At 33.9% G+C, this 26,191-nt stretch overlaps 2 protein-coding genes across 2 annotated transcripts in view; one reads left to right on the top strand and one right to left on the bottom strand.

Annotated features, from left to right (window-relative positions):
- The window catches only part of Smp_039750 (putative glycogen phosphorylase), a gene marked incomplete at its 5' end in the record, with an annotated part of 37,824 nt that extends 37,198 nt beyond the window's left edge, over positions 1-626 (bottom strand). The window contains one exon of the mRNA XM_018790110.1: positions 405-626. Within this exon, the coding sequence (XP_018655486.1) occupies positions 405-626 (222 nt within the window). The remainder of the gene's footprint in view (positions 1-404) is intronic.
- A 5,097-nt stretch (positions 627-5,723) lies between these two features.
- Smp_143840 (putative glycogen phosphorylase) lies at positions 5,724-26,044 on the top strand (the record flags this gene model as incomplete). Its single annotated transcript, XM_018790109.1, has 14 exons — positions 5,724-5,984; positions 7,460-7,561; positions 9,007-9,189; positions 10,416-10,685; positions 11,205-11,327; positions 11,952-12,110; positions 13,366-13,512; positions 15,175-15,338; positions 17,291-17,594; positions 18,446-18,670; positions 19,493-19,619; positions 19,769-19,793; positions 24,843-25,044; positions 25,883-26,044. The coding sequence occupies exons 1-14, from the start codon at positions 5,751-5,753 to the stop codon at positions 26,042-26,044; spliced, it is 2,427 nt and encodes an 808-aa protein (XP_018655485.1). The 5' UTR covers positions 5,724-5,750.
- Positions 26,045-26,191: the final 147 nt, after the last annotated feature.

Here is a 26,191-nt window from a genome sequence, read left to right as displayed (position 1 = left end):
ATGCTAGTTAAATATGCAGCCATTCCGAATGTAATACTATTATATTCCGAAATTAAAGACCACGTGTCACGCCTTCACTACCTACTTAATCTTTTTCATTAACGGTACTTTAAAATATACGCAGCTACACATTCTGATCTCTACATATAAACTATCAAAAACACGATCCTAAAAATCCTCACTAGGCTAGGTTATGGATGACGTCGATGGATTGTTTCGGTTTTTTAAGAATATATATATTAAATCGTCGCATAAGTTTGAACTGAAATAACTAAGTAGAGATGATAACTGAATCATCACTGATGGTACGAGCGTATTTGTGTGAGAATGCATCCCTACTCGACAGTATATTTAAATAGCTTCACGGAATACGCGCATGCATAAACACAGATGAAAAAAATTACCTTTGGATCTTCTGTAGCATAAAGCTCCTGTGTTTTTACCCAACGAGAACATAATTGTTCCCAAACAGTCCTAGCCAGAGCTACGTAAAAATCACGCATTGTAGCAATGTTACGATCCTTGACGACGTAAAAATGTAGGTTTCTGTTGAATGAATCCCTTAGATTTTTCGCATCTTGAACTATACTTAATTCTTTAAACGAAGAACAACGCCTACTATTCATATTTGTGACGGAATCAGATTAGAATCTGAAATAGTGTCGCAGCCTAGAAATCCCAAATCTAGGCACTCAAACAAAATAAAATAAGCATTTAAGATACATTAATTTCAAGAAATAATTGTTCACAATCCTCTTTGAAAACATAATTTACTAATCAAACGTCATTCCAGTGAGTATTTTATCATTTTTACTGGTTTTGCAAACCTAATTTTCTTGTGATTTGAATAGTAATCTATAGTTTGATATTGAACCCAAAAACATCCCTTATATTTATAGAAAAAGAAAACAGAACAAAAGAAAGGCGGGATTTTGGATCGAAGTGGTAGTCTCGATCTTGTAAGATCGATTTTTGAGAATGCAGTGCTATCTTTTAAGCTACTCATCAGATCATGGATGTCGGGGATGGTGCAATGATCTGGAGTGATTTTCTTCCCAAGTCTTCGAAAGTCACCAGCTTGACTCATATTGTCGCTGTCTTTTTAAAGGATCATGTACAAGGAAAATACGCATGAGCTGTTTAGTGGCTGAATATTTCCTAATTCCTTGAGGTAGTTGGATTAGTTTTCAGTCAACCTCAGCTTTTCTAGAGCTTATCGGGGGGCTTTGGACAATCCGGGTAGTCCTGTAGTCGTGATATGGTGTGTAACACCACTGGTCATGCACTCTGATTTCGGTCGCGTTTCGTATGTTCAGGCTACTTGTTGAGTTTCCGTTGAAAGTACGGATCGATTACATGCTTAGTTGGGGATAATCTACAATTCGAAAATGAAGTCCCACAAACAGACAACTTAGTATTTCGTTCAATTAACCCTCCTGCTAGGTTCGGTGAGTAGCAGGTATTTGGTATAGAAACATATACAGCAACGAAAATCCAGTGACCTTATTTGAGTAAACCCATGTTAAGATAAATATATACCTTATGGTATATGACGATGGGTTTCCCATTTGTCACCCGTAAATTAAAGACTATTTCATGCAGACGGACGTTATAATTTTCAGGAAGAACATTTATTTCTGCGTTGTTTTTGATGAGATAGAGAACTTCCGTTATCATAACGTTGATATAAAACAGACAGCTATGTCCGCTAGTTACGGTTACCATTAGGGCATACCGGTGGGCAAGTTTGTAGAATTTTGGTCTACTTCGTCATTGGCACTATTATAGTTATAGAGCTAATCCTAAACTTTTATGTGTGTTGTGATGTGAAAACCTAACCTGTAAAATCTTAAGTGTAAAAACATCAGTATGTCTGCAAAAAACACATCTGGGCTAAAGATAGAATGACATATTTAATAGGAGTAAAGACAAATTATACAGAATGATGACGTCTATAAGGCTAAGCCATGCCATCCGAATTAATTGAATTGATTTTCCCCGCCTTTTTCATCGTTGGTCTTCCCTCCGCTTCAAATGTCGAATATCTATTTTGCCAGTTATCTCGTGATCAGCTTCGAGAATTATGTGGTTAGGACCCGAAGCTACTATAAGTTTCCCAAAATCTTTTTGGTGTTGGACGGTTGAGCGGTCGAGAAGCATTTCTCTGACGAATTTGTGAGCGTCCACGATTACGACGAACATCGAGATAACGAGTCAAAGTATGGTAGAAGTCTGAGACTTCTTTTTGTGTTCTTTGAGGCTTTTAGTGGATAGGATAGACGGTGCCGAATGGTTTGATCTTCAGAACCTCATTGACAGGCACAGCCACTTTGTCTACGGCGTTATTTTGAAGGGAGACAAGAACTGCCTGAACCTGTCAATGAAGCATAGACACTTGTCAAAGGTCCATTGACCAATGGCTTCTCACATTCATAGAAACATTTCTTGAGGACAGGATAGGGGAACATATTCCAAGATGGTTAATCAAATCCATGATTCATCCACCTAGCCCGTCATCTCAAGATCGATCAAGAAACCCAGCCTCGTCCATTGCAAAACATCTAATGATGAGTGGTCATCAAATTGACCCAAAATCAGCCTTTAGAGTTGTGACATGTCATCAAAACCCACACACACTCAAACTACTCGAAGCTATCTTGATTGGTCGGAAAAGTCCAACTTTATGTGTTCAAAAACAACTGTACGTTGACCTTTGTTTACCATGGTTCTAGTGAGTGAATGTCATACTAAATAAGAAATTTTGACCTTATCTTCAAAACTGTATTTACACGAATAACATGTTGCTTGTATGTGACTGACGAGAAAGCACGAAATAGTACTATCTCACAAAATTTGTCTTCTCATTTCTCTGTTCAAATTTATCAAAGGGAACCACTGTTTTGAGAAACATTTCTGTTGCTGAGCCATGTTGCAGTTTGACGGTGTGGAGGAGTTGATATAAACTTTGTTGGTCGGCTATGCCTCCTCGTATAGGAACAGCCTTCTCCAATATTTCTAAAGGTTCCGAGACATCACATGTGAACATACTAGGTGTGACGGATCTGTTAAATTGGCGAGTAGCGTCTTCACTACTATTGGGAACTTGGCTTGTGGCTGGGTCACGCCATGTACGTTGAAGTCATTTTCTGAGTAGCAGAAACAGTTTTTTATATTGTCTTGGCAGAAAGACATTAGCTGAAGGGTGGGAGACGAAAGAGCCTTAACTTTGAATAGCTTAGGTGTCCACTCCGTCATGATGAAGATAAAATAAACCAATAGACAAGAAGAAAATGTCCAAAAATATGAAGACAATATCACAATACGTAAAATCAAAAGCTAAAAAATGATATGGAATGTTCCGAAGAAGAACAAACTCACAGTTTACTGTTTGATGTGCCTGATCACATCAGACTCACTACTAAAGATGCCACAGGTATTCGGGGTTTGACGACGTTTGTCCACAAAACGCCTTTATGATTGAAGCATACTAACATAGTCAAACCAGAAGTCAGAAATGAGGAAATTCGAAAGTTTATTTGGCAGCTTATCGATATATTGAAAAGCGTTGAATCTAAGTTTGTTAGTAGTTGTAAGGAATGTGTAGCATGCGATGTTCAATCGTGATCTGGTGCTGATGCATGACCAAGTGCTTTCAGCTGGGGCGCGTCTAGTAAAATTAATGAGGTCAGCCTCAATATGGAAGACTTACAGAACTACTTATTTGGGTGATTTATTTACCTATGCTCCCCTTAAGGTAACAGATACCCTAGAAAGTACACAAATACATGCAACCACGCGATTTGGAATACGAAAATTATAAAAATGTGAACAGGAAACCAGTGTTTATGCGCATACATTTCATAGGTGATCCAGGTAGTGAAGTAGTAATTTAGTGATTACATAAAATAATTTAAATATAATTCAGCACCGAAAACCTACGATCAGTGTTTCCTATGCATTCGGGTGAGGCTCCAAGGCTGAAAGATGAATTGCCTGGAATTATCACCTTGTTTTAAAGTAATCAATTCAACTGACTTTCCCGAACAAATAACACAGACCAAGGTTCTAGGAATCGACATTTCCACGAAAACATCTAGCATGGTTAAGCAAAGGTATAGTCACGATCGAATATGACTCACTACTAGCCCATTTATTTTAAACTGGTTATACTGACAGCATAAGTCAACCACTAACTGCTTCACCAGGTTAGTAACTTTCCACTTAGGTTTGGGGGACTCACTGTTCTCCTAACTGCGAAAGCAACAACTACTCATATTGACAGACTATGGCAGTGTGCACAATGGAAGTACAATCAACCCGTTTTGTTACCTTGGTCACATCAGGGCCTATGTTTTAGTAGAAGTCCTAATTACAGAATTACTTAATTTGGCAAGTACATCTATACTTTCTAATTTAAATGTTACTATTCTTTTTATTTATAAACATGCTAAAGTCACCACAAAAGTGATTATCATTTAACCTTAATTTTACTATCCTGAAAACACTTGTGACTTAGTTACCACCTACTTCACGTGATTAATTTTTACAGAATTCATATCACTAAATAAACTATTAAAGATGCCACAAGTATTCAGAATTCGACAACGCTTTTACCAGTAACACCGTTATATTCGAAATATGCCAACCAATCGAAATCATAAGTCAGAATTGAGGAAGTTCAAAAATATTGGAAATACCACCGGTACCGTAGTTTGACAACACTTTAGAAGTAATACCTATAATCGAATTGCGCCCACCCAGTAGAACCAAAAGTCAGAATTGGGGAGGTTGGAAGATATATTTGATGGGTTATCAATATATCGAGAAGTGATTGATCTAATTTGGCCAATGATCTCAGGAGATGTTGCGCACGCCGTTCTAAAACGTGATCTGGTACGAATGCATGACCGAGTGCCTTCAGCTAAATGAGTCCACTGAAAATAATGTGGTCAGCATCCAATGTCGAACACCTATAGCGCTATTGATTTTGGGGATTTATCTACAGCTACAATATATTTGTAAGGCTATCGGTATGTAGAAGAACATTTAGTCCAAGCTCGCTAACAGTCGTAAGGAATAAGTATCACGGCATATTCACTCGTGATCTGGTGCAGATGTGTGACCGAGCGTCTTCAGTTGGGTGAGTTCAACAAAAGTGATGCGGATGACATAAAATATTGACGACTTACAGAGCTATTTATTTTGTTGACTTATATACCGCTACACTATTTTTATGATGGAAATGGACTATTGGTTAGTATATTAAATTACACTGGAATGACACTGACAACGTTTCTCAGTAAATTCTTCAGAATACATAAGTTTCTATCGAAACAGGAGCTTGTGACCTGATCGCGATTGTCTAGTGTCAACCTTCACTAGGATTGAATATACCGTAGTGCCACTGGCTTGACAGTTATACCCACAAAAGTTCAGATTATCCTAGGACATATGTCCTTTAAAATTTCGTTAGAGATATGGGATGACTCCTTACTAGATAAAACTCTGATTCGTCTACATTACACTATTGTTCGAACTGAAGGCTATCCGTTCACTTTTAATTTCCGATAAAGAGATTATCGTTAACACTTTGGAAGAAAAGTTAGACAAGTTCTCAGGTTAATGAGCAATGGAATGTCACAAAATATCATGTTTGAATGTAGTTTGTACAATGTTGCCGAAGCTTTATTTGTTTGACTGCGTCGGTTGCATCGACTCATTCGACTCTTTCAAAGCTACGAAATTGTGATATGTTGTCTGATGCTGAGAAGAGGAAGCAAATAAGTGTTAGAGGGATTGCTCAGTTGGAAAATGTGACAAATCTCAAGTCTGACTTCAATAGACACCTGCATTTCGATGGAGTTAAGGACAGGAACGTCGCAACGTCTCTCGACTTCTATCAAGCGTTGGCACGTACAGTTTGGGATCATCTTTGCTCTCGTTGGATTCGATCTCAGCAGTTTTACCATAGAGAGGATCCGAAGGTTAGTCACTTCTTTCGTGTCTCAACATTCTTATGTAATTTGAACTGCTGATTCGTCGTTTTTTCCAAATTTTAAGGAAGACACAATTAACTCCTCTTGCGTTAATAAAGTATTTACGAAGTTAGATCCTTTTGATCATTCTCTGCGTGAAGAATCATTCTTTTGTATATACTTGATCAGGCAACAGATAAAATTCTTTTTAACTGCAGTTTTTCATGGACTATTTGTGATATATTCAGGGCGTTTGTTATATATTTCATCTATGAAAATAATTAAAGTTGTTGGCTGTTGTATTTTAAAAACAACGTTTTCAACACTTTTAATCAGTGGGCTGATGAACAGGTATTTATAGACTTATCATGTTCGAGAGTTTGACATCCTAAATTTATGACAAAATCATGCCTATCGTTACTGTATCCTAATATGTTACTTCGTTATTAGTTTGGTGCAATCCTCAAATTCATGCTAGCTAAAATATACTCTATACATCATTAAGAAAACGTGTAATATGTACCTAGGATCCCTTTTGTATGTGGGATCTTTGAAATTCATAGTCATTTATTGACGTTTTATTATTCATATTGATGTAATTCACTTCAGTAAGACAAATTCCTATGTCAGTAAACATTGTGATGACGAGGAAGATGAAAGGACTTATTGGCAATCAAACACAAAATTTATTTACAACTTGAAACTAAGGTTTGAATAACAACTCACTGATAATAGCGGTCCTTGTAATTTATGAATTACTAAAAAATATTCTAATACTTTATGTGGTCGAAATTGATATACAAAGCATAAGGAAGTCTAACTACTCAGATGGCCGGTGTGATTACTTCGTTTCTTTTGACTTTGTCACTCAGGAATCCTCTGATAAAGTACCCTAAAACTACAGAATCACAATAAAAGTTACTTTATGGTGATTTCCGAGGTCTCCCATGTGCAGGCACCAAAAATGATGTATTTTCTTGCATTTTTCAAAGAAGTGAGTAGTGCGTCACTTCGCTAGACTTCTCTCTTTAAGCTCTGAAAACGGATACGTAGACATTAAAAGTTTCTCCTGATCATACCATCTTGTTAAACATTGACGGAATAGTTTTAAGAGGTCGATTGGAACTTGTGAAACCTTTTAAATCTTACCTTGCTATCAAAATATGACTCAATATTCGGCGCTAACTACGTAAACATGCTACTATTTTAGGAACAACATCTTTTGTTGTACGCATAAATAATGCTTCATTACCTTAAATGGTGTGAACGAAGTATTGTTTATTTTTGTGATGCACCTCAGTCACGAGAAGCTTAACTTATCGACTCCTAGCTTGTTAACCACCTTACAGCTTGACCTCAGCCCTTCCCCACTTCATTTCAGTGTACAAACTTGTAAACAATTTGGATTCTGTTGCTCAGTATTATTATTCCTGTTATCTTACTACAAACAGAGAAAAGTTGATTATCTTCTTTTCACATTGCAGCGCATATACTATTTGTCGTTAGAATTTTACATGGGCCGCACTTTGACTAATACAATGCTGAATGTAAATATTACTGCTGCAGTAGATGAGGCGATGTACCAAGTTAGTTTTAATATCTTGTAAAGCTCAAGATTTCACATTTTTCAGTATTATTCATAAATTTCAGCTCATGCTAAAATTTGAAGTTAACGCACCTGGAAGTGACTCTTAACAGACGTCGATGGCTTCAAAGAGTGATATCATGTTTGAATTTGGTCACCCCTAAATTTTTAGAACTTAAACGTAACTACACTACCATAAACCCTTAATGTAGTGACAAGCGAGATCCTTCAAGGTTTAGTAAAATTCGAATTTGAGTAAACTTCGAAACTGTTCTTATATCAGTGAACTAAAGACTTATTTTAATTGTAGCTTTACCACAACTGAGGAGCATCTCATTGGTGATATATATATATATATAGCTTTATGTTTGTTAAGTTATAGGTACTGATGGAGTTATTTCATGTAGATCTAATACAAAAGTAAAACGCTTTGTTCATTGACACAAATAGAATGTGAGATATTCGCGAACCCGCTAAACCATAGTCTTAACATTTAATTGTCAATTCGCCTTGTTTTTTGTATTCATAGATATGAAACTAACTGATTAATAAATGAGTCTTACTAGTCAGTCTCAATGCAAGTAAATCCGTTCTTCATAGTTCAAGAAACAAATAAAGGCGTAGTATTAACATGTTCAACCACTCAGTTCCTATTGTTATTGGTTCACTTTTTATAATTCAAGCCAACAATAGATGATAACATGTTACATAAGCCTGATTGATAGCGTTTCCTTATACCATTATTGTTTCAGAGGTTTGCACTGTAGAAAGACCAGCTCTTTTCATCAGTAAAATGTTTCAACTTTGTTAAATGTCTAAGTGTTTATTTGCATTCATAATAACCATTTTGATCGGTCATCTCGGTCTTTAGCCAAATGAAGAAAAATCTTGAAAATTGTACTTACCAAGTGCTATTTTTATTCCTTCTATCGATCATTGGTGATTACATACAGACACCACGCATCAAAACACCTCCTTATCAGATATAGAACAGTAAGTGAGTGTATGGGATTTGACGTAATAACTAGATACCAGAAAGCTCTTCAAATGCATTTTTGCCACACCAACACATACGAACCATTGATTTATGTAACCATGTTCTTATTATTTAGTGTATTCCCCTGTTTGACAGAAGTATATCTGGTAGTCACTGATGTGTACATAAGAGGTCCATATTTTGTATGTTAACATTATCTCGTAAAACATAACCAAATACTTCTTTAATTAGGTACGTCTCCAACAATACCCTTCACATGGACAACGAAAATATACTCAAAACAAGATTCAAAAATGTTTTAAAATAATACGTTTGAAGTGTTTTTGGTCTAATGTCATTTTAATTAATCAGTCAGTTCATAAGGGCTTTCGTCAGTGAGTAGTTTCGGATAGTCTGTCTGACAAAACTGTCAAAGTATTTAATTTCTGATTTTGTTTACGTGAATATAGTTGGGGCTGGATATTGAGGAGTTAGAGGAAATGGAGTCTGATGCTGGTCTTGGTAATGGTGGGTTAGGACGTCTAGCTGCCTGTTTCTTGGATTCCATGGCAACATTAGGGTTGGCCGCCTATGGATACGGCATCCGTTATGATTATGGAATTTTTGAACAATCTATTCGCGATGGCTGGCAGGTAAGCACATTTTTAAGCTGTATATCATAATAAAAACTAAAATAAGCACTGAATCACCCCTTTTGGGATATAAATTTCAAAATACGATTTCACAGAAAGAAATTAAGTGAAGGACCACGTGTTACGTATGTCTGAACACCGATTACCACGACTCGCTATGCTGACTAGTATTGGCAATGGTTGGAAGAGAATTAGGGGCGGCCAAACTAAAACGTGGTATAAATGTATAAAGTCACTAACTTTTAGTCTGAGCCATATTGGTAGATGCAGACTACTTGGTTAGGGTCTGCGTGATTATCGTAACCAGTAGTGGTTGGAGACTCTGGGTGACATGGCTCAGAATCGATCACAATGGCGTAGGTGTATACACTCCTTGTCCTCCCTTGAACCATGAGATTAAAATTACTTCATATCTGTTTTTCTTCCTGTACTATATCCTTATATGCAATCTTTCTTTTATATACTACCACCACCACTAAATTAACTACTTCTATGAATTCGGCATTTATCTTGTTGTTCTAATGAGGTGTGGCAACTTGGACCGATGCATATATGTGCCTGGTCCTACGTTTTAGCTGACTGACTGAAGGACTAAGCATAGATTTTTAAATTAGATTATCATCGTTCATTTTCGTTTCCATCCAGGGTGATGTCTGTTCATTTGACTATGGATTAATTCAGCGCAAGGTTTGCTGAGTATAACATGAGATTCATATTAATTAATTTACTGTAATTTTTTCTCACTTGACTTTCATTAAGTATATTATTCAATTGTGTTATTGTCGTGTTACTTTGTGCTCAAGTGACAACCATTTAGCTCAATTATTTCCGTAATTAATAACCATTGAATTTAGTCGTAATATAAATAAATGAACTCATGAGTAATTCCAACTCTTCTGGAGTCTTACCGAATAAATCGTCCCTGCAAGGTTTGTATTTTGTAGTAATCGAAACAAGTAAGAGAAAAAAGCTGTTTCACCCTGGCTTAAAGTGAAGTTGTGATAGCCGTTGGTACCACAAGCTACCTCAAGATATAATTGCCTTACATAAAATTGTGTGGTAAGTGATATCTACAGGCTTGAATAAGTTTTCTTTCATTAGTTAGGGTAAATTGGCAAGAAAAAATGTTGACTTACATTGTTTGTTATTGATCAATTGCACAAGAGTTAATTATTCTAACGATGTTCTAGCCTAAGGTTTATCGTATATTTTCATTTTGTACGTAGGTCGAAGAACCCGATGAATGGTTACGCTTTGGAAACCCATGGGAGAAAGGTAGACCAGAATATTGCTATCCTGTCAATTTTTACGGGCGTGTTGAAGATGCTGGAAATGGACGTAGACGATGGGTTGATGCTCATCCAGTCTTTGCAATGCCCTATGACACCCCAGTTCCAGGGTATAGAAATAACACCTGCAATACTCTTCGGCTGTGGTCTGCCAAAGCTCCAAAAAGTTTTGATCTCGGTATATTCAATATGGGTGATTACATAAACGTAAGATAATTTGTTGTTTGTCCAAAATCTCTTACAAAACTATTGAAATTTTTTAACTACCATAACTGATTCGGCTGAAAACAACGTTAGTATGAAGTTGTTTGCCATTAACTGAACATATTGAGACAAAAATCCATACAGTGACGTTGAAACTACCATTTTGTGTACTTGCAGCCTAAAAAGAATAGATGTCGTGTGCTGTTGCTAATTATGGTTTTCGAAACAATATCCTTTTGTATTCTGTTACAAGGCAATTTTTCCTTTAGTTCCATCTGAAGCAGTCTTTTATTGAACAATATTAGCTCGATTCCTGTGCAACAGGTCATCTCTTTTAGTCACACTTTATGTCATTCAATACTATTATCTATTTCATCCTTATGCAAAACGAAACATGTTTTTTTTTTGTAAACAATTGAAAATGTATGAGATCGTAGTGAGTTTGCTTTTCTGTTTTCATCACACTCATTTAATCGTTTCAAAGATATTCTAGTGATTCTTTTTATTCTTTCTCTACTGTAGGCTGTATGTGCACGTAATCATGCGGAAAATATTTCCCGAGTTCTTTATCCAAACGACAATTTCTTTGTTGGAAAGGAACTTCGCCTTCGTCAAGAGTATTTCTTAGTTGCTGCCACTTTGCAGGTAATATTCTGCAAAAATTCTACTTATTTTTGTCATATAGAAACTCCGAAAACAACAAATCTTGTGAAATCATCGCTGTCGTTTCTCTATGTGACTCGCATGAATAAAATAGAAGCTGAAAGGGATTTAGGCCATCGAGTCTAAATCCTATGGTTCACATTTTCAACGCATATATATATGCTCTTTAAGAGAATTATACGGCCTCCCATTGAATAGAAGGCCGCATAACAGTAACTATAATTTAGAGAAAGACAAATCAAAAAGTATAGATTAATATCTTTATTCCTTTGGTCGATATATCAAGAGTTATATTTTGTTCAGCACACTTTACATTCCATTTACTTCAACTAAACTAATCCGTTTCAAACGTAATCTTGTCGACTCTAAACAAATCCGATAATTGCATTAAGCAAAAGTTACTGATTGACATTGATACGTAATTAGTGTTTTGTAAGTATAACGTGTATAAGTTACTTCTACCTAGCAATCATATCACATAGCCAACACACTACGTTACCGATTTCATCAAATCAAAATTTACATTAACATGTTGAGTCTATAGAAACAAATCTTTCTCGTTTACGTATGTATTAACCTTCGTATTATGTTTGTCTATTTTTACAGGATATAATTCGACGTTTTAGAAGTAATGATTCCCATCATCGATCGTTTGATGAATTTCCCAAAAAAGTTGCTATCCAACTGAATGACACACATCCCTCACTGGCAATTCCTGAATTACTACGTATCTTAGTCGACTTGGAAGGTTTAGAGTGGAAAAAAGTAAGTGTCTAACATAGTAATAAATAATCACTCAAGTTTCTGATACTTCAAATTCATTTTTTTCAAATAGACAGAATATTATCTGCCATTCTAGATTTCTACTACCAAACGGCACTAATAAGAATACGTCAAACCACTGACACATTTTACTTGAAACGATTGATCTTGGCTCGAGTTTAGTTAATGTTCCACCTTACAATGACAGTGATATCTCTCCTAATCACAGAAATGTACGAGTTTGGTCACCATTTCTAGGATGTCACCAAGCCTGGTTATTTCCACCGAAAATAAACTTATTCGGCTGTCATACTATGTATGTTGTCTGGGAAGACAAATTTTAATATGTACCGGGAGCCGTACTACCATTTTGGTTACTTTCAGTAAGTAAATGAATATTATAACACATGACGAGCATCATAATTAGAAATATAGTATGTTGTAGTAAAATGTGCTGATGTTAGGCACACATGTACTAGCCAAGGATGGCAAATAGGTTGATGAGGGAGTGAATCCTCATCGATTGAAGGGGGTAATACATGTGATGGTCCAACACTGATCGACCCATGATCTCAATCAAAAAAAGTATTACGTATGTCTAAAAGCCACCTCCCTCGACAGGTTTAGGAAAAAGCTAGGGACGACCAAATGGATACATAGTATCAGCCAATGAAATCATTGACTGTTGGTAGGCTCAGACTACATAAGTGATTACCGTAACCAATAGATAGAAAAGTTGGATGACATCTCAAAATCAGTCTCAATAATGTAGATACACTCAATCTTCATCTTTTCTTAGACCTTCAATCGTAAAGTTATCCAATACCTTTGACTCCACAAATTAATTCCCTCTTCTCAAATCACTTTTCATTGTCACTGTTCTTAGTGTTTTTCTATTGACACTGATACTTTGCTACTACTACTCTGGCATTTGTTTCGATAATTTAATCACACTGTGCTGATACAGTATAACAACTTAATCGAAAGCACATATATACTAATTTTTACGTTACTTATGACTGACCGACCGATAAACTAATCATTAATTTAAATATTTTGGGTTCTTACTAATGATTAAAAACATTCAGTTGATTCACATCCTTCACAAACTGTAAATAATAGTACCATGATGCAAATTACAAAGTTATTAAGTTCATATTTCACCTCTAAAATAATCTTGTGTCTTAATCTTTCTGAGGTTATTCTGTAAAGTATTTCGTAACTTAATCTTATATTCTCTTTATCTACATATAAAAAGGCATGGGATATAAGTTACAACACATTTGCGTATACAAACCATACAATCTTACCTGAAGCATTGGAACGTTGGCCTGTCACATTGTTGGAGCATATATTACCACGTCATTTAGAAATTATCTATCAAATTAATGCTGAGTTCTTAGATGTGAGTTTCTATGTGAACGTTAATATATTTACGTCAATATATACAAGGATACAGATGTAATGATATTTTGCTATAAGATTATATGAATGGAGCATACATAGTGCAAAACAGCTTATATTAAATTTTCTATAGAATAAAAAGTCTGGATGACTTATCATATGCACAAACCTACCAATGAGAGTAGTATGAAATAAATGGAACATCATCTTTCAGCAGTGTTTTTTTTCAACTAAAAGTAGCTTAATTGACTCATGAAACGTTTGGTATGGTGAGTTTTAGTTTACTTGACCGAAAACTTACAGTTCGAGAATTAAAAACAGATTAAATGTTTGTGCAAAATGTTTACCAATGTTATGTATTATGTGCCTCATCGGTTGGAAACGTTTGATTGAATTCAAAAGGGTTTGTATCTGTTTACTGTACTTATGAGCGTCACAGCACCTGAAATGGTTTGGATTATCCCATTTTTGATATTTTCACTGAAATTTGGTCAGTCATGGTTGGCATATGTGCATTCTGTGCAAACTCCCTTGATGTAGCCATTATTATATAGAATAAATAGAATGTAGCTAAGTGGATAACTCAATGGTGTTTAAAGCGGACGGTAGTGGGTTGGATTCCAGGAATGAACACCAACTCTGAGATCACGTTACATTCAGCTGGTGAGTCTCAGGTGGGACAAAACGTGCGTTCTGAACTGCACTGCCAGCCATGTTTTGTCTATTCCATACTACTCCACTCGGTTAGACAGTAGTATAGAAAACAGCATAAATGGTAACTTATGTTTTACAATGGATTGAAATTAATTAACTCATTGATTTGATGGCACTCCAGCAGTCTCACTTGTTTTAGACAGTTGTCTTATTTAGAACAATTCAAAGCAGACGCTGATCACAATTTCATTATTCAGCATTCACTCTCACTCTTCATTTTGTAATATTTCGTACATTTATTTCGTGTATATGCGTCTTAACGTGGACTGACTATGTGGTTCTTTTAAGGATTCCAACCAGAAATGTAATAACTGAGCATGAATCAAACAACATTTTTGGTTCTGAATGCCTGGAAATTTTGACTTCGAATTTTAGTATTATTACCACTGTCCTTCAAAGTAGTCATTCACCATATGTACTTTATTCATTTATTTTGATCAATTCCAAATTATAACCAACTGATTTCATTCGCCATTTAAAAGTGGTCTTTCAACTTTTAAATGTCATTTGTGCTTCTGATACATGCAAACAACATGTGAAAGATATCTGTGATCAAATAACTATAGACTTCGCACATTATAATGGAAGCTTGTTGAATTGGCCAACCAAATATTATTGACTAATAGTTTGCACTTTTTGACCTTGCTCGAAAAGTCAAGGGCTTTTATAATTTTTTCTTATTACATGAACAGATATTAAACTCTATTACCACATTACTATTCAAGTTTTACAGGATGAAATTAATGTCATTTTCACAGACAAGCTAACTTAATTAAAATATTTTTAAAAGTTGGAATGGTAATTGTGTTCTAATGTATATCGAAATTTCTTTTCTTAAAATTATCTTTAAATAAATCAACAGATTTAAATTTACTTGTCCCTGCATGAATAAGCGTCTGTACTATACATTCCCTTTGATTTATTTTCTGTTTTTTTAATTATTATCTAGGTTGTACGTGCGAAATGGCCAAACGATGATGACCGTATTCGTCGTATGTCATTGGTCGAAGAAGAAGGCGAAAAACGTATTAATATGGCCTACTTGTGTATTGTAGGATCTCACACAGTTAATGGAGTCGCAGCAATACATTCACACTTACTGAAAACTCAAACGTAAGACTTTTTAATTCACAATAGATTCACATCATCAAAATTTATTATTATTTAATGTTGCTTAAAGCTAGTTTACATGTGGGTTGCAATAAGTGAACCCCCAGAGTGATGGAGTTCCAACTAATAAAACATTACTGATAATGATAGTTTACAGTAATAGGGATTGGAAAGCAAAAGTTTTTGATGTTGTGTTCTCTGATCTCTAAAGCGCTTATTTTAGGACGTTTCGTCGTCTCTATGGACAACATCATCAGGCTCTACCTCATTTAAAAAGAACTTTCCAGTTATTTCACTCATTATTATAGGGAGAGTTATAGAAAATGGATAACTTTCGTATGTCAATTCACGAACCGATAATATCTAGACCTCCATTGGGAACCTAAAAGCACTGAACGGCGGTTTCGTCCTAGTATGGAAATCTGCAGCAACACGCAGTCATAACCCTGCATCCTGTAATGGAGCCCAAGACCTCCGGTCACGTGAGCGGACGCTTAACCTCTAGACCACTGAGCTGGCATCCAATGTTACACGTATCCAACTTTAACTAGTTCAAGATATTCCGCAACTCTTATCTATTGCTTCAGGTGGATGACTGCCTCACTTCCGATACGGTTGAACTCCACTGGTCATGGCTTCACACTTGAACTGGGAGTTAGTCACTAGTAAGCTATTCTGTGAGTCATGAGTGAGTACTGCTGCCAAATGCTTGCAGACTTCCACTGGTGGTCTAGCTAATATAAGTTTGTGAATCAAACTATTCCACATATCAGAATAGGGGTTTGTGGACTGATTGCCTTGCTTTATAATTGGTTGTCTTCCTTGGTTTTGTTACTTCCATTTATTCTTGTATTCATATTGACTATCTTTCTCAGTTGACCTCTGACCATGTTATTAGTTGACTGTCTAAGTATGAGCTAATAAATGGGATGTCTGTCGATATATATATATATATTGGCTGTCAGTTGATCTGAATGAGACACCACTTGGAATTTCCCAGCACTTTAAGAAGATCCTTAGTCCATAATTTCGAGGTTTTTCTTAACCTAATTCATGCCTATTGTTTTTACGTACATTGACATGACAACATGTCATGCCACCTCATTCCTATTCTGTGTTCATATATGCGAAAGTTGTGATGTTTTTCGCAGTTGGTGTAATTTATTTCGTAAATGGTGTTTTATTTCGTGAATAGAAATTATTATACTTCCTAGAAAGTTCATTTCTCCTTATAATTGTTTTTGTTTTCACTTAGATAGCATTATCATCTGTTCACATCTTTATTCACTAAGTTTTATAATGTTTCATAATACTTTTCTTGTTGAGAAGTTAGTCACATCGTTAGTGTTTGTCATCATTTATGACGGTTTCTCTCTCTTTTCAAATTCAATATTAACTGTCAGTCTTTCATCCAGTTAGCTCAGAACCTATAGAATAAAATCATCCTATTAACTAGTGTAATAAAGCCTCTGTTGTACAAAAACTTGGCATTTTCCCTTTAAGTAACATGATTGAAAAACCAGTCCACTTCAGTCTGAATGGTCGAATCGTATCTCTAGTTTTCATGTAAAACACATGATTCAAACCTTTGTAGCATTAAATTATAATTGCTAAATAATCTTTTGCTCTATACAAATTGTTCGTTTCTACTCATTGCATTGTGACTTGTCATTACATTTATTTACTGATAAAGTTTTAAACTCATTTCAATTTCTCTCATTTAAGTAGTTACTTGATGTCATCCAAGTTAACAAAGTAAAACTGGCTCATATTTCGTTGTAAGAAAAACGATATACAGTCAGCAGGTGTTTAATCTTTTAGTCTGATAACCATTATATATTGTTATTTCCCATATCTCTATACAGTCACCAACTGAAACTTATCTTATACCTCCAGTAGTAACTATTGATTGTCCTCTTTTCTTTATTGACCTGAACAATTTTGTTTCGCTGCAGTTTCAAAGATTTCGCTGAATTATGGCCAAATAAATTTCAGAATAAAACAAACGGTATTACACCTCGTCGTTGGTTGCTATTGTGTAATCCGAATTTGTCAGACTTAATTATGGAAGGAATGGGTGGCAAGGATTCATGGATTGTTAACCTTAATGAAATCGCTCAGTTAAAATCACGTATAAATGATGTTAATTTTCTACGTCATTTGATACGTATTAAACGGGAAAACAAGGCTAAATTTGCTTCTTATTTGGAACAACATTATGGTGTAACAATCAATCCAGCATCTCTATTTGATATCCAAGTGAGATTTATTTGTTTCAGTTAATTTTGGTAAAAATATGTTGATGAATTGCCAATATCATGGTTGTTCAGAATGATTCATTATATAAAAAGACGCTAATTTTCAACTTCTTAGTGTCATTGATAGATATTCACCCTTACATGTGTTTTCATGGACACCTCAAATCACCAAATAGGGCTGGCACCGCATCAATAATCGACTGAAATTAGCATTTCAGAACCGATACAGCCAGTGATAAGGCATTAAACGTGAATCATAATGTCGTCTTGCATATTTCATTTCTGATATTGTCAGTTGTTCTATTTTTCTGTAAGATAAATGCTAATCCATTGAGTTGTGTACCTCATTGGTGTATTCAACACGATTTTTAGTCAGAAATACGTTTTGATTCACGTAATAAAGCCCTCTTCAATGCATTCGCTTCACATTAAGTGGTACTGTTGACGTGTTCCATCCATGTGTGTAAAATAAAAGTTTGGTCGTTCACTTGTTTTTTACAAATAGCTGAATGTTGGTATTAAAATGATTCCAATTTTCCAATTGTCGGTCAAAACATGAACAAAACGTTTTTAACTTATATGAACTTCTACTAAGAGATTCTATCTATTTTAGAAGCACTTTAGTCTTCTGTTTCGTTATCACATTGCATTTATTCCTACCACATACAGTGAACACTAACTATTTGAGCTTTCGAAATTCTACTTTCGATCTTTTAAAATCTTCTCAGGTTTCTGGAAGTTCAATAACCACTTTTCCCAATTTCATATATATACAAATATATATATATATATTTATATACCGTTGATATAAATACCCTTCTGACGGCAATTTCTTGATTTTCTAAATGTTAGGTCAAAAGAATTCATGAGTATAAACGTCAACTATTAAACTGTTTACATGTCATCACTTTGTATAATCGCATTAAAGCTAATCCTGAAATACCAATCTGTCCACGTACAGTTATGATTGGGGGTAAAGCTGCTCCAGGTTATCATATGGCCAAACTTATTATCAAGTTGATCAATTCCGTCGGTAAAGTTGTCAATAATGATCCAGTTGTGCGTGGTAGACTTAAAGTAAGTGTAGATAATTTTTGTTGTGTCCATTTGGTGGTTTACTAGGCGTTCTACAGAAAAACAAAAGTCTGCACACTCATTGACTGCATAATTGAAGTATGACTCTACATATATTATTTTCCTACTTATTGTATTACTAATTTTCCTCGTTTGTTACCGTTAGCTAGCAAATTCAAAAATATGGTTGTTCTATATCATAATTAGTGGAAATAATGTTAATGAATCGAGAAAAGTTGGACATCTGTGTATTTACTCTGGTTCGAAAAATTCATAGTTAAGGAAATCTACTACCTTACAGAAATATCAGAGCTTAAGATGATGGTTGGAGGTAGTTAACAGGAAACTCAGAAAGACCTGACACACATGACGTTAACCACCACGTAGTGATCAATCAAGTGTAAATATCAGAGCTTATTGCGAGCCACGAAAACTAAAAGCACCCAAAATTTACGAAGTAATTGGTTAACTTGGACAAATTGAATGCTGACGTTCTAAATAAGCTAAATGATTTCGGTCAAATAGAAAATTTTCCTGTCCTCGCTAATAAATATTTTGACTTTCTGGAATTCATCACACTCAGTTTTGCCTATTTCGAGGTTAATTCCATGAAAACATCACCAGGAATTCAACTTCAAACTTATACAGGTAGCAGCCAAAACATCAACCACAGTATAGAGTCCAATTTAATAACGTTATAAATATTTTATGTTGCATTTACCTAATTTTGTACATAACAAACAACCGTACTACGCTGTATTGGTATTTTGTAATCAACATACATGTTATTCCCATCTCTGTTTCTACACACGTTTTGTATTGTAGCTTATTTTCCTTGAAAATTATCGTGTGTCTTTGGCTGAAAAAATATTCCCCGCTGCTGAATTGTCAGAACAAATTTCTACAGCTGGTACAGAAGCGTCAGGCACCGGTAACATGAAATTTATGGCAAGTCACTAAAATTGTTTAACTTTAGTCTCCACATAAAATGTGAAATGCTGACTTGTTAATAAACATTCTGTTCTTTTGAATTTCTGTTTTCTTCAAGTTCTATTTTAATTTAATATCTTGGTTAGAAAATGACTATCATATTTAAGGAAGTAAAATACATCATCTCTCTTATTTTGTGTTGTAGTTCTAATGTATTTTACTGTTTCTATACCGTCTTTATCATATTTATTTCTCTTAATTATTATCATACGGGATACTTATCAATTTGTGTTTTCAGAAGAGGCTCTTAGATTTCCTTCCCTGTTCAAAGTTATATGAAACTGACTTCATCTTGATAAGTAACAAGACACTTAGAATGTGATCTCGAGAAAAATATATACTAACCTTGATTGAGACAATAACAATTGTTGTACTACTATTTTTGCCACCAATGTAGTGTAGCTAAATAAGAGGCGAAATGTAATTACTAAACCAGGTGAAGTCTGTAAACTTTCTTGAAATGCTGAATAATAAAATGTCTAGTCATAGTTTTTTTTCGATAATATTACTCTTCCATCAGAAAGAAATTAAGTTTCATTAGAGTTGGCCATAATATAACAGTGTCTTTAGCAGATCTGAATTCCACAAAAATCTGTTGATTTCACTTGTGTTTTCTTTGTTGAAACCCAAAAACAACTGATCTTTCACTTTGGATTCATTGGTGTCAAATTAGGAACAGGAACACTTTCAGATGAGATCTAATCTTATTCCATTTAACTATAGTGAGATTACTAAGTTTTTACTTCCAAGAAGTAACTCTTTAGAAAGGAACAGTACCCTGTCTCTTTTTCCACTAAAATGTCTATCATTTGTTTTATTATTATCGTTAAAAAATTTATCAGATCACTTTTATTTGATGTTTCCGTATTGTTTATATTTAATTTTAGATTTTTTGTTGATGATTCCATTGAACATCGTATTGTTAACATGTTTTAAAATAGTTTGTGATATTTTATTGTAAGATGTAAACTTACTGGCTATTGTTTTTCTGGAAATGTTATTGTTACACTCACATGTTTAAGAAACAATTTCTCCATACTGTTGTGTATTTAGCTTAATGGAGCCATGACTGTTGGTACTATGGATGGAGCGAACGTAGAGATGTGCGAAGAAATGGGTCGAGAGAATATGTTTGTATTCGGTCTAACCGTAGAGCAAGTTGATGCTCTTCACAAAGTTGGGTAAGATTTAGTATAAAATTATAACAGTATGGATCTTTGAATCATTTATTTGCCTAAATCCCGAAATTGTTTTATTTTTACAGCATATATATTGTTATTGTTTTCTTTTTTGCTTGTTGATCAAATTATTGTAGATCTGCTTACATTTCAGCAAACAACATGAATTTTCTAACACTTACATTTTTCTTTACTCTTTTTTGGACAGTAAACTACATATCATGTACATCTTAGTCTCCCTATGTTCGTCCTAAAAAAGGTCTGTCATATATATATATGCACACAAGCGTCCCTGTACCACACACTAATACTATTCGACTGATTTATTCATTATGTGACATTATTCATTGGTAAAACACACTGTTTCTAAGTATACAGTTTACATTCCACTGCAAAGTAAGTCAATTTTACCATTCCAATATGAAATACGAACAGAACAAAATTCATACACATTTAGAAAATAAATGTGTGTTCAATGGGCATTTTTCGTAGGAGTAATGTTTAACCACTCATGTGTCAGTGATTGATGATTTGGTCAGTGATTTCGTACAAGTTGTTTGTAGTCTTATCCTGCAAATCTTCTAATTTCAGTCCAGGTGATTTCAAGAATGAATTTCATGAAAACAGTCACTTTCGATCCAAAAATTATATGAGTGAAAAACAGTGACATTTTGCCTAAAGCACTATTATTGGAATACTTGCTTAGACTCAAGTAACTTAACTCTATGTTGTCATACATTTTCTTAAATTGACAAACTAAAAATGATGGCATAGAAAAACGGGCATTAAAATGACAAAGGAATGACTCCTATTTGGACCTAATCTAATAAACTACTCAGTGTTCATGAGGGTAGATTCTGGCTTTCGTCTGATGGTTATTCTCGGTGATGAATCACTCCGTTCTCATCTGAAGGTTGCTTCATAACCACAAACCGAATAAAATTTCATGAAATGACGATACAAAGTGGTATGTGGCTTAGCTAAAAGTGATGGAATAGTTATTAGCGGCGTAAAACGATACTCGAGAGTCATTTAGCCCTATTAGGGACAGTCGTTTATATAGAATCATCACTGATGCGACCACTACTGTTCACCTTCAGATAATGACTTAAATGGGATGCAAATATTGACCTTCAAACTCTTACAAAAACTATGACGGTGTTATAAGTCCAGAAGTGATACAAAACAATGAAAGTCACAGTCTGGTTTCGAAGGTCTTTAAGAATGAGCATAGAAATCAAATTCATTCCCTTCTAATTGATTCTGACTGTTTATGATCGTACTTTTTATGACAAAGATGAAAATTTTTTCGTGATAATCGCGAAGTAATCAGCTTCCCTAATATAACCATGTTAGTTAAAACAAATCAACTGTTTTATTAATGTAAAAGTAGTACTAAACCTGTTGATTGAGATGCATTATAAGAGATCTGAACTTCAAAATCATATTGTTCAAACTACATTAAGAAACCTGAGCTGTATCAACTACAATTGGGTCCATTAGATTTTATTATTTCTTAGTATCATGGAATTTGTTGATCATTATGCATTGAGTTACAAAACGCTTATGTTACTTAAGATAAGGCAGTATTACCTAAGTTACAAGAAAAAAATTATGTATGGTCAGTTTCAAATTTACAACTCAATCCAAAATGTGTTGTATAGTTAACTAAAAAACAAACCCACTGATAATGAATTCTTAATGTTTTCTATAGTTATTCAATTCAACTAACCGATTCTCACCAACCTCATAATAAATATTGAATGATTTTTATTTGATGATTTCAATAAATTCTAACTTAGTGTAGAATGTCCATTATTTCTTATTCTTATATAATAGTTACAGTAATTTACGGACAATAATAAACTTGTATTATTTGTCTAATTATAATATATGTACTAATAAAAATAATAAATATGTAAACAATTTACACTTTAATAATGACCTAAAATAATGATATATCTATCTCACAACTGTTAAACAACACACACATATATAAGGGTTAATTCAACTACATGTTACCGGTTGATTATTAGATTGTCCTGAACAAAATATAGAAAAAATATAGTAAATACATTTCTAGTAATTCTTTTGGTATATATATTACTTACTTACGCCTGTTACCCCTCGTGGAGGAGCATACATATATATATATATATATATATATATATATATATATATATATACAAAATATCTAAGATTAGTATTGATCGTTTAAATTAGAAACATTAGTTAGATAGATATAGCTTAAAAAATCTGTTTCAGTACATGTGTTTCTAATTTCAATTATTGTGTATAGCAACTATCTCCTATATTTCACTGTTCTATATTCTTGTATTATGATTTTTTTCTTTTAATTGATATTTCTTATTAGATTACCTATCTAATAAGTTCACTTAATTCAGTGATGTTTGGTTAAAATTTTGGGTTCGGTTATATATTAGTTATATTGTTTCGTGTTACCCAATTAGGATTTTAACATACATAGGCTAGTTGAAACATTTCATTAATGACTTAAATTATCCAACTTATTCATGTTAATCTTGATATTTTAAGCTTCATTAGCCAACAAACGAAATTAATATGAGTGGCTATATCAAATTATCTAAACTTATTGTTTCCCCTCACTGGTTAACTCATTTTCTATTTCATGAAACGGTCCTTTGGGATACGTGATAATCCGATCTGGTTAGTGTTATTCGTGAAATATGATTATCTGCTATTCATTTCTTTAATTATCATGCTCTCCTCTATATTTATCAATCTGTCCCGGGTAATTTATTATCTCGAATTAACTGAATATGTTAATAACAGTCTCTGTTATAGTAGTTGCGTCGTGAAAATTCTGTCATAGTTAGAATTATTAGATTACTAATTCCTTTTAAGTGTCCTCTTTATAATATCTAATCTCCTACCAAGTTAACGATTTCGTTGAGCTTATGTTTTTTGGTAAGTTGTGCAAATCACATATTATGTTTGTTCACCTGTGTCAACTCAGTTAGTTAGTGCATAAAATTATCAAAACACTCTCTGCCTGATCATCCTTGAATGAAGTTATAGACTTTCGTTGGCATGGTCTTTGGGATGAATTAAGATGATGTAGCTCAGTGTCGTTTACTACAGTATAAATACATCCTGGTTTTATCTTCAGACTCTTGAGGATGTTTTGATCCATCATTTCTTTCCTCTTTTCTAGGACTGTATTTCTCATTTATTCTTATATCTTTTGATTAGTTATCTTTCTTTTTTGTTCTGTTAACAAAGCATGGAAAATAAATCTATCTACATTTGTGTCAAGTTCTATTTCAATATATTTGTCTTCAATTATCTCCATTTTCAGAGACAACGTTAAACATTATAGTTCCACAGTAATATTCACATTATCCCCTTCCATTAACTCCTCATATTTTAAAAATAGAATTTATAGCAATATGTTGATTCCTTGTTGAGTGAGTATTTCAATGGATCTACTTTTTAGACATAATTCCATTTTGATCTTCCTAAATACAAACATTTTCTTCCTATAACTAAATACATTAGTCCATTATGTTAATTTTGTATAGTCCAACTGTTATTTCACAACCAGTTTTAACCTAATTTATTTTTAAGTTGTTTTGCGTTTAAACTAAGTGATTGGTATAAATCACGTGAAGTGTAGATGTACACAAAAATCCAGTGTCTCTGACTCACACAATAGTCAATGATTGACTATACTTGGTAATTTAGTCAAAATATGCAAACTATTATAAACGGAGATGATATATGGCTAGCAGTGGAATCCGAGAGGCGTATTTCGTCCCATTTTGGACTCGTCCACTTGATGTACCTGCATCCTGGAGTTGATCTCCACTCCGGGACTCGAATGCAAATTATTGATTATATCGTCTATTTATTATTTTGATCTAATAATAGACTGGTAATCTTTTCAGTGTCAACTACAATTTGAATTAACATTGTTGTATTAATTCATTATATTGTGGTCTTTATCTGTCTTATCACTTTTTTAGTTATCATCCACAAGAATATATTGAAAAAGAACCAGAATTGAAATTGTGTCTGGAACAAATTCGAGATGGCTTCTTCTCTCCAGAAAATCCACATTTATTTAAAGATATATATAATAGTTTAGCATTCGATGATCGCTTCTTATTATGTGCAGATTATGCAAGTTATATACGAGTGCAACAAGAAGTTGAGGAAGCTTACAAAGTAAGTCAAGACTAAATATCCTCAGATGATCATTGATAACACTCCATTTTAGACTAGGTAAATAAAAATGATGTGTTCAATTTTATTCTTTGTAATTTTTCAATCTGGTTCTGTTACCATATTATTAAACTGACTAGTTCGAAGACTAACAAGAGTAATTTATCCTATATATGTAATTTTTAGAGGGCTGGAAACTAGTTAAAATAATCTCAAACGAGTGAGTATCAACTAAAAGCTTCATTAATAATAAAAAATAAGCAGAACAACAAAGTAAAAACTGGAGCACAAGTAAATATTACGTGAAAGTCTTTAACTATATGGATGTAGCTAAATAATTGGGAACCAAAAAACTATCAAGGTTTAATGTGACTTATTGATTCTTTGATTCAATTTTCACTCCAATCTTTGATATGTTGATACAGATGGAGTATATTCTAAGTTTTTTGAAGTTAATCAAATAGAACTGTTTTATTTGCTTTAGCAAAATCTGATTTTTTTTATTCCTTATTCAAAAGATTGTCATCTGGATGCTACTCCTGATTTTAGTAAGTAATATTTATAATTTATCTTAGCAAAACAAGTTACCACGTTGCTTATAATTTATTAAACAAAAGTGACTCATACTATTACTAGATTGGGTCTTTTGAGCAGGGTTTTATTTCATGAGTCGGGGTTGCTAACTATTACCCGTTTCCTCTTCTGCGGGCTTGGAACCTTGGAGGAGGTTCAGGTGAAGTTACATACTTTTACTACTAGTCTTAATTTAAGTTTACGACAATAACAAAAATAATGATAGTAATAACTATAATAACTATTATTTCTTTATTTGCATTCATAGGATGAACTAAGATGGTCAAAAATGATGCTTATGAATATTGCTTCCTCTGGGAAATTCTCTTCTGATCGTACTATACGTGAATATGCTCGAGATATATGGGGTGTTGAGCCATCAACCATTAAATTACCACCTCCATTTGAACCAGCCATAGAAAAGAAATAGTTTTATCAAACAAATATGCAGACGTTTACCTCTAATGAATACACTTCCCAACCTCTTCCCCTATTGTCATTTAGTCCAGTTAGTAGTTTGAAAAAAATGGACAATAACTTTTTCGGCTGATGATTTTAAAAAATAAAATTATTCTCT

Source organism: Schistosoma mansoni, chromosome W, assembly GCF_000237925.1.
Source record: "Schistosoma mansoni strain Puerto Rico chromosome W, complete genome".
NCBI lineage: Eukaryota > Metazoa > Platyhelminthes > Trematoda > Strigeidida > Schistosomatidae > Schistosoma > Schistosoma mansoni.
Note: the sequence above shows the minus strand (reverse complement) of the source record. Positions and strands in the feature narration are given on the sequence as shown.